Consider the following 10357-nt stretch of genomic DNA (forward strand, 5'->3'; position numbering starts at 1 on the left):
CTGCCATCAACTCATGATTCTATAAATTTATACAAACACCAGACTGAGGAGCTTAGTTCAACTAAAAGCAGACATCTAACAGGAACATAACAGGCTACTAGAGTGCATTTCTGATGAGACTGTGGGCATCATCCACCTCACTGGATGATTAGCTAACAACTAAGCAGTGAAACTGTACAAAATAACCCACTGTGAACACACTTAAGCAGGAAACTAGCATCATTAAACAGAAGGTAGTAGAACACAACTTTATTGAAACAGTCTCAACCAATAACATCAGCGTACAAAGAGGTCGGGGCCAAGGAGATGACGGGTAAGAACAAAAGAACATTTAATGCCTTTATGTAAAGTGGAGAAAGTGTCTGACAGCACAGGGCAGAAGAAAATCATTTTCATGGAATCAGATCGACAGTGGCAGGGTATTTTTTGCATTTATTTTGTACAAAAAATAAATTAATGAAATCTTTCAAGTTTACAGGAATATCTATATGTTTTATATCACACAGACTTGCTGATAATCCTACATGTGGTGAAGTTCAGCATTTTGTGTTAAAACAATTAGAGGATCTAGACAGACCGAAGCAGGCTGACTCTGATAAGTAGGCCAGGATTTAAAAAAATAAGATTACCAATGAGAAACAAAACATTAAAAAAGTGAGCTGGGGAGAACACATTCAAAAATCCTGAATGTTAGACGTGGCGCGACTTAATGGTCCTTTGGATCCTTCAGGATCGCATTGCTTGAGTGTTTCCTCGAGACAAACCTCGAGGTCCTTGGGCAGCTCCGCGTTTGTAGTTTTGCTGATATCCCTCCTTGAATGGCAATATAAAAAAAAAGTGTAATTGTCAGCAATATTTAAGAAACAGCAGGATTTTATTGTAACTAGCTATCCTTTAAAAGTAGAGAAGGTAAAAACAGATGATAACTTTCTATATGAGCTTACATACCTAGAGTAAACACCCACTTACCCGTTGGTAGGTGTTGTTGGAATAGTCTCGAGATGTGTTGAACTGGGTTTGACCATAACCACTGCTGGGAGCATTTGAGAAAGGAGGGCGATACGAGTCATATCCCCCTGATGACAAAGTATATTTAAATCATCAGTGAATAAATAGAATATTACTACAATAAACTATGTGAATAGGTAGAGTCACAATTTGTCCAATGAATGGTCAAAGTGTGAATCACATTTCGATGTTGTTACCTCTAAATCCATTGGACGAGCCCCTGTATCCATTCATCATGCCACGGGCGTTCCTGGGTCCCCCTCTGGGCACAGCCCTGCCGTTGTAAAACGACTGTCCCGACTGTCCAAACCCTGCTCCTGGAGAGGACTCTTCATGGCCTCCTGCTGAGGGCAGAACATGGTCTTGAGGCTGAAATCCACCGACGACTAGACAAAAGCAAATAAGGAATGACGTTGACTTTAAAAACACAATTTTCAGCTAGAAAGGTTGCAGCTTTACTGACATGCTGAGTGACTCCTATTTCAACTTAATAGTAACCAGAGGAGGATCTTTTCATGCATCGATGCAAACCTGACTGTAATGTTTCCTGTGGGATGTCTGGTTGCTCGACAGAACTGTCTGACTGGCTGCTAAAGCCCGGTCCATAGCCTCCAGGGAACTGGCTGGGCTGCTTCAGAGGATCTGTTTGGCCATCACCAGTTGGAGGCACAGGTGCGTTCATGTTAAATACCTAAAAAGTAATGAAAGGTTTCTGTATTTCATTCTCTATCAAAACATCCCAGCCGTTATTTCTCTGGAATATCCTAGGAGAAAGGTTTGCAGTAAGTTAAGGAAATGATGGGTCATATCAAGCCAGTATTTTTCTCTGTGGCCTTTAAATTCCTCGTTTGCCTTCCAAACAAATATGAACGTCTGTGATTGTATTAAGATGTATCAAGTAAGTCCAAACATGTTTTCTGCCTAATCTTCAATTGGACCCATGTAGAAAGCGTACCGCTTGCACTGACTGGAAGGGTGCTGCGTTGACATTGATGCCTCCGGTATGAGAGGGTTTGGAGACAGGTGGGAAGGCAGAGGACAGGGGACATGGGGCTGGGGACGGCTCAGATGATAGAGACATTGCAGCCTGAGGAGGGAGGGAGGAAGGAGGGGATTTAGACAGCAAGGAAACAAGGATTGTTGAAAAGGAAGAAGGAAAGAAGGGGGTGTCTGATGATCCAACCAAGCATTTAGCTTTAAATCAAATTCAGATCAATCCACTATTTCTCAGTAATGCACAGTAGAAAAAATTATGACTTAATCATAAAAACCCAGCAGTTCTCTTGCATTTCAAACCTAAAGAGCCACATCTAAACATCCACTTCCGGATGTACTACTAGTCTCCTTACTTGTGAGGATTCCTGTGGTCCAGACACTGCACTTGTTTGTGGAAGTCTGGATTCTGGGAGGGCTGTTTGGAGGAAAATTAGAACACCTCAATAACAAACAATCATCATCTTTGAGAATATTATATCCTTAATACAGTGAGGTTGCTCAAATCTTCAAGTCAAATTTGCTGTCAACTCACTTGGGGGGCAGCCCATCTGCTGCAGGTCTACAGTCTGCACAGGCTTCATTGGCTGGGCAGATACAATGGCGGGGTCAAGAGCCTGGCCATCAAACTCCAGCACAGAATCCTGGAAAAACCAAACAAGAGGAAATGTATCTCCAGGCCATAGATATGGAGTAAAGAGCACAATTTTGAAAAAAAAAAAAATGGTAAAGTAAGATTTTGGATGAGTCAATCTGATTTGAATTGAATTGTTTTTTTTTAAATATACTTTCTATATAAGAATTTCATGTTAGTCTTAGGAGGTAAAACTATTGTGCTCTTAAAAAAATACGGTACACTTTCAGCAGAAATAGTAATGGACTGAACACTACAGTACATATTGGTCTTTTTCTTACCTGCATGAAGTTGTATGTCCCCTGCATCTGGGCCATGAGGTCCTGCACAGCCTGCTTTCTTACCACTGGGTCACAGACCGGAGTGGGAGCGACATGATTCACAGTAACGGTTGGTTCTGCAGCCACATGGGCAGGTACCTGGTGCTGGAGGGAGTTCACCATCTGTTAAACACAGGGACACATTTGATAAGCCCATTAGAATGGATGCAAACACAAGGAAGTGAATATATGCATGGTAGAGATTATTGCAGCATACCTGAGCCTCTGCTGTCCACTCCTCTACTTGGTCTTTGTTTGGACTGCTGTATGAAGTTTCTGGAATGAACTGTCTGTTTATGAACTGCAAGATAAGACAAAATTTTTACAGTATAACACAACAAATATGGCTCCCACCCTAAGCTTTTGTCATTTAGTAGAAAGATGAAATAGTCTTAATCTCACCTCTGTTGTTTCTACTTGAACTGGCTCGGCTGTTACTTCTGCAGAAAAGAAACAAATTCATCAATGATTCTTTCTCAAATAAATCGCTAATAAATATATCTGCTAATTTGTTGTTAGTTACCAGGTTCTGATGGCTGCACCCCAGACTTAGACTCAGCCACCAAAGTCTGCTCCTCACACTCCTCTTCTTCCTCACATGTCCCATTCTGATGACTCTGTGCTCTGTCAAAGTAACCACTCTGCAGCACTTTGTCCAGAGTTTCTTTCAGTGACTTGTCTGAAACAAAGACAGCCCAACAAGTCACAAAAGAGACACAGCTACATAGTTAACAGGAATTTAAAGACCGTGTTTGTGTGGAGAGGATCTACAGCAGTGGAGATACATACATGTGGTCCCTGCCACAGCCTTGTCTCTGCCTTCAAGCAGTTCCCACAAGTGCAGTGATGCCTCTTCATATTGGCTGGTCAACCTGTAAAATTAACAACAGGGTAAATAAACAACTTAGCTTAAATTTCAATAGCTGTACTTTGTACTGTAACTGATGCATTTAACTAGGGATGTCCTGATTAAGTTTTTTTTATGCAATATCGATCAACTGTGTGTGAGCCTGGCTGAAGCAGTTCGTCTCTCTAATTAGCTTTGTAGTGTGGATAAATGGACCCTGATAAAACTACCACAAACTTCATCTTAATTCCATCAACAACATACAGTAATAACACACCAATAGAACAGTATTAAAACGTGCCGAGGAAGAACGCAACAAGCATCCCTCAGTAAGGACAACTGAATTAAACAATGTGTGAATTCTTTTTCTTTTATCTATGTGAATTGATCAACAGTTTTTAACAGACAAAAAAATATTTAGCCTGTTTAATAGGCTTAACAACTCATACCAGTCTAAGAAAATTACCTCAGATATGTTATGCGACTGATAAACTTATTCATATTCCCAAGAAAACAAATTTCAGCTTCAAGCAAATGTATTTATTCAAGTTTCTCACCAGAACCTAAAATTCTTTCCTTGAAGTTAAATCTGAAGACATCATGATTTTTTAATTACCTTAATATATTAGTTGTTTTACTGGCCTCACTTTAAACACATGAAAATGTAGCATTAAGTGACCTTGTTTAATTAGTTGACTGGCTGTTATTGTGCCAGCTTAGACATGAATTAAGTTAATACAGTATGTTTATAAAGCAGTCTGAATCTAAATCTAACCAACAGGAGTCACAACAAACTTTGAAGGACATCATATCTGCCTAAAGTGAATCAGGATGACTGGCCTGTAGACTGTACAACAGCAGCACATAAGTTAATAGAGTTGTTTTCAAGCCAACAGCTGAAGGTTCTGCATGTCAGATAGATTTGATTCACAGTGCTGATGTATTTTCAACTTATTTCTATTCCCACAATTCAATTATATAATTACACTACACATCCTGCTACTCTCAACCACAATATTAACCCCAGGTGATCAAATTGGAGACTCCAAGCATTAATTCCCATCTACCTGTCATGTGACTTAATAAAAATCAGCTGATAATCATCATTTCCCAATCAATCAGGATAGGGTTAGGGTCCCTACAGTTACATTTGTGTATAACTTATTCACGAGTAAATATTTGTGGCACTGAAAATCAAAGTTACTCTAAAACAAACCTAACGTCATAGCTCCTGTCAGGTCCAACTAGTTTGTAAAACTCGTCAAGTGATGTGAGGTCAGCGTCAGTGAGCAGAGGGGACCCAGTGGCATCCGGCCGTTTGAGGTCCTGCCTGACACTGTCATCTCCCAACTGGTCCAATAAAAACTGAAGTTCCAAAACAGTCTTCAGCCTCCGCTGCTCCATCTCCTCCCGCTGCAACTGTTCCCTTCTTGCAGACTTCTTAACTGCCTTTTGAACCTGAAGATACAAACACAGTCAGGCTAGTCTGGATGGAAATACATCAGAGCTCTTTTAAGTTTACATAGTCCTACCACAGACATCATTGATCTTATGAAATCTAAAATGTCAATGTGCACAGCCTAAAACCATCAGTGATCAATTCCAGTCTGTCTAAATTAAACTCTAGTATTTCAAGCTTCTCTGAAATGGTCTGAATAATTATTTTTATGTTGTCATAACCCATATCTTATCTAGCCTTTGTCCCATAGTGTGCTATTAATTACAATAAATTATAGTAACTATGTTTTGATATGTGTAGTCAAGATTCTTATATAGAATAGTCTTCTAAAAGAAGACCTGCAACAGAGGATGAATTTAAAAAGGTTTCTGATGCTGTATTCAAACAATGTCATAGCAGAACAGAGCAAAATTTTATAACATTTAAATGACACTAAATCCTTAATGATCACCTCTTGGCCCAATGCAAGAAAGCTTTTCTGCAATTCTCGAGCAAACTCGAGGTTGTTGATGATCTCTTGATACTTCGTCAAAGCCTCCTTCAGATAAGAATACAAATTAAGGTTATTTTCATTCGACAAGATACAGTTACACATGAAGATGCACTGATTTCCTACATCGCTCATAACTGTGATTTTGATACAGATATAAAAAATGAAGGTGTTTTTGAATTTACATTGCAGCAGTCTGAAAAATCCAACAAAAAGTAGCTTTTCTTACCAACTGATCCTGATTCAGACTTTCTCCCTTGTTCTTCTTTGCCTGGTAGTCATCCAGTTTAGACTGAAAATAACACAAGAAAACTGCAATTAGTTTGAAATAATATACACAACAATAGACATAAAAAAACATCCTTTCACAGAAGATACTGATCACTCAAATGATAGGGAAGCTTTAATTATCACCATGGTTTTAAATGCAAAGATGGAGCCATGTAACAAGGATACATCACTAGCCAACACAAGCTATAGTGGTATGAATAAACCACATACAACACTGACAAAAACAATCAATCACTGACAGTGCTATACTGTTTCCCATAACCTCCTGAGACCTGAGCAGTTTGGAATGCATTTCGAGTTTCTTCCACTTATTTGGGTCGAGCAGGACCCGATAGGTTTCAATGCTCAGCCTTGTCTTTGAAAAGAAATTAAATTTGGCAAAAGAAATATGTCCAATAGCAACACAAATTCTCTAAAATTTCAAAGAAGCTACCTAAATTTCTGTGAAAAATAAAAAATATTTTTTTAAAGTTTCTCATAAAAAGTACCCAAAAATTTCTTCAAATATTTCTCAAATTTGTCAGTGGAACCATTTCATGAAGTTTAAACATTCTAATAACTCCTGAAAAAAAACAAATCTCAAAGCAATTCCCCCTAAAATTTCATAGCAAATTCCCAAATTGACCTCCTAATAAATTCCCATAAATTTCCACATAAAAATAAGGACATTTCAAAGGACATCGTCTTCCCCAACTGCAATTAAATTCCCCAAATCAACAAATATACTTCCCAAGCTTCCTTTAACATGCCAAAAAAATTAAAGCACCCCCCCAAAAAAACTTAGATTAAATTCCCCAAAATTGCCAATACATTTCTCAAAATTGTATGAAAATGCCTGAAAAATAAAAAAAAAAATATATAAAAAAATTCCTAATACATATATATATACATATATATACATATATATATATGTATATATATGTATATATATATATATATACATATACATATATATATATACACATATATATATACATATACATACATATATACATATATATATATATATATGTATATGTATATGTATATATATACATATACATATACATATATATATATATATATATATATATATATATATATAAAGTCCACAGCAAAAAAAACTTCCAATGAAACTCTTCAAGGACACAAATATTTCCAAAAATTTCCCTGAAAGTACTCGAAAATTTCAAAGATTTATTCCCCTAAAACATCCATAAATATACCTGAAAATTTAGCATTTGCCTCCAGTATTTCAAGCAAATTTCTCAAACCTTAATTAAATTCCAGACAGTTATTTCAAATATTGTAATAGTTGAAATTATTACTGCATTGTAGAAAGTCAGAATGCAATGTCCTCATATGTATGTAGGGTCTTAGGAGGTTAACATTCAAAATACTCTCAATGTTGTCAATGTTGTCTTCCAAATCAGAAACGTGGATAATTACGTCATGTCGATACCATGGAAAGGGTCATTAAAACAATTTTTTTTTTTTCCATCATCATGGAGGGGTACCTAATTGCTTCTGCACATGTCAAAGCACTTTGTAAACCCATGTTTTTACAAGTGCTATACAAATAAAGTTATTATTATATTATTATTACCTTCTTCTTTTCCATGTTGCGAACCTTCTTGTCCACAACAGTGAGAACCTGCTTCATGGTCTCACAATGACTTCCATTTCCCAGGTCTGGAACAGCAGACTGGACAGCACTGTTGCCAACCATTGCTGAAGGCATCTTTAGAGAGACAATGATTGATAAAAACAAAATATTAAAACTTCGAGAATATCTGAAGTAACAGATGAAGGTAAAAGTTGCTACATTTACAAGAAAAAGAAGAAACTCTGCAAAGTTAGTAGTGCTTTTGTAAAATCTGCATGACATTCACCAGTAAACTGCAGAAAAACAAGGGTTTTATCTGGCAGTGTGTACTGCTGAGACCTATATTATTGGCCTGATAGCGATATTGACAGATATTAGCATTGGCAGATATCAAAATTTCAGCTTATATTTAACCTATCAGTTGAAGTCTTTTTCTTTGTTCATCCTTCATCTCTTTGAACTTAAAGTGTCTTCTAAGGCGTTTTGGGACCTGAAATACACATTTAAATATCAATAAAGGCAAAAATCCAATATCACACATTCCTAACCTTTAAACAAATCAATAAAATATTACATTTCTACAAAATCTGATCTCTTATCAAACAGACCTCCACCTGCCATGACATGAGCTGACAAGGCAGGTTAGCCAATAGCCACTCAATAAGTTACTGATCACTAGGTAGATACTCTCAAGTCAGGTTGGTACAATGGATTACTAAAAGACAGAGTTAAAGATACAATTATGAGATAAACATATCTACTGGGTTAATGTACGTGTGTTCATGGGAATGACAGAGATGGACTGGGCAATTATTAATCTTTATAAATCTTACTTTGACTCTAAAAGGCATCTTTCTTTTCTATTAATGTTCTATTTCAAATTCAAATGTCATTACTAATTATTCCAATTAAGGGCTGCAAGATTTTGGAAAAAAGAAAAAAAAACATTGCTATTATTCTGGCTCGTATTGCAAATGTGATATGAATTGTTGTATTGAGGATCATTCATTTCTATTTCATTGTTACTTTTAATGAGAGAACATACACTAAAAAAGTAAAGTAGAATTTTCAGCACACTATTCCAGAAAAACCTGACGCTTGAATGTTTGCATGATATGTAAAGTATAACACCTCAGAGGAAATATTTGTGGTATTTTGACACCCTTTGCACCTTCTCCGATTTGAAAACTGCAATAGGCCGTATTGCCAGTTGATCTAAATTTCACTTCAGTGCCCATTACTCATGTCACTACCAGTGATGATGCTCTCAAACAACGGTGACATTTTTTTTACTGTTAAGGTTACTTCACCAATTAAAACACACTTTGTTCAGGAATGAGACAATAAAGCTGGACCAAGACCCATAACCCTGACTGGGCCGGGGGAGGTGGTACCGACGTGATTATGCATATCAGCCAGTCTTTGATTCGGGCTAGGGAGCAAACAAAAGCGATGATGGTTACCCCCAAAGCATAACAGACACACTAATCACTAACACGCAAGCCTTGCTTGTGTGTTATCCATGGACATTGGGCTGTTCAAAACTAAACAGTTAATTTTACAGAGGAAGTTAACACGAGTTAAAATGTCGGCCTTGTAGTCAAAGTTAAAAAACCTTAGCTCACTTGAAGGTACCGGCTAAGCCTACTGACAGATGCTAGCAATAACTGACTAACGGAAAGTCGGGTAACATCAGACAGTGAAGGAAACTCAGCTCCTAAGCTTCGTTAGCAAACTAGCCTTTTACTCCTTCAATATAGACGTTAGCTTGCTTCAACAAATCAATTTAATAAGCGGCGAACACAAGTCCTAATCTCCTTGTCCTATTGTTAGCTTTGACGCTAGCCTTCTCGCTAACATTATACGGCTAATGCAACCGGATGTCGGTTAACACACATTCAGTAAGCACGGTCAGCCTAGGTTAATGTAGACGAATCCCCATTTTTAACGTTTATAACAGAAAAAGACGAAAACCGTTTCAGGACGCGGCGACTCGTCACCCCGAGTAAAGATGACTATTATTTAACACAAAGGTTGCACACACAATTTGTTGGTGTTGATACAGATCTCATACCTTTATACTCTTTGTCTTCAAAGAGATTTTCACGCTCGTATTTGATGTAAGCTGTATAAGAGCCGTCTGTATCTTATACTTTCAGTGGTATTTTTCTAGAAGGATGCTCAGGCTCTCACCAGCCAATGGCTCACTAGCAGCTGAGCTAACGGTAGCGGCTACAAGGACCCCTGTGATGACCTTAAGATGCCTGACAGTAATACACTTCTCAAAAAAGTTTGGAAACGTGTTAATTATTTCTCCCCTTTAATAGTACTAATTGGTATCATATTTTATATCGTTGGAAAGCCCGATTAGTCACCTTTACAACGAGGTATAACTTGTAAGGATCGTGCGTTCATGGAATGAGCAACACAGCTAAACGTGTGGGTAGCGCCCCAAAAAATGTGCCAAAATCCCCTGTAACTTCTTATTTTAATAATTCTTCAACAATGATGACAGGATGTCTGGGACTGGATTAAAAATATATATATATATAAACATCTTAACAAATGCACTTACTATAGAAGCTATCTGTAATTTTCTGTATTTCTTTTGACCTAGTAATCTAATATATATATATATATATTTTTCTTTTGGTAGACTTATAATGCTTATTGTTTTTTAGTTCTGTTAAATGTTATTTAGTTATAGCTGTGATATTTAAGCATAGAAAC

General features: G+C 37.2%; 1 protein-coding gene across 3 annotated transcripts; it reads right to left on the reverse strand.

Annotated features, from left to right (window-relative positions):
• Positions 1–234: 234 nt before the first annotated feature.
• Positions 235–9857, reverse strand: caprin1a (cell cycle associated protein 1a). Of its 3 annotated transcripts, none has more exons than XM_041783299.1 (17): positions 9702–9857; positions 7628–7762; positions 5981–6043; positions 5713–5799; positions 5019–5260; positions 3745–3827; positions 3479–3634; positions 3358–3395; positions 3173–3256; positions 2917–3078; positions 2537–2645; positions 2358–2419; positions 1964–2095; positions 1540–1699; positions 1206–1349; positions 970–1076; positions 235–813 (listed from the first exon to the last, which is right to left on the reverse strand). In XM_041783299.1, the coding sequence occupies exons 2-17, from the start codon at positions 7760–7762 to the stop codon at positions 727–729; spliced, it is 1851 nt and encodes a 616-aa protein (XP_041639233.1). In that variant the 5' UTR covers positions 9702–9857; the 3' UTR covers positions 235–726. The 3 variants fall into 3 exon arrangements, with proteins under 3 accessions (XP_041639233.1, XP_041639223.1, XP_041639242.1); XM_041783289.1 differs by having other exon boundaries at positions 1206–1394; XM_041783308.1 differs by lacking the exon at positions 1964–2095 and having other exon boundaries at positions 1206–1394.
• Between the last annotated feature and the right edge of the window lie 500 nt (positions 9858–10357).

The sequence above is a fragment of the Cheilinus undulatus genome, linkage group 1, assembly GCF_018320785.1.
Source record: "Cheilinus undulatus linkage group 1, ASM1832078v1, whole genome shotgun sequence".
NCBI classification, from domain to species: Eukaryota; Metazoa; Chordata; class Actinopteri; order Labriformes; family Labridae; genus Cheilinus; species Cheilinus undulatus.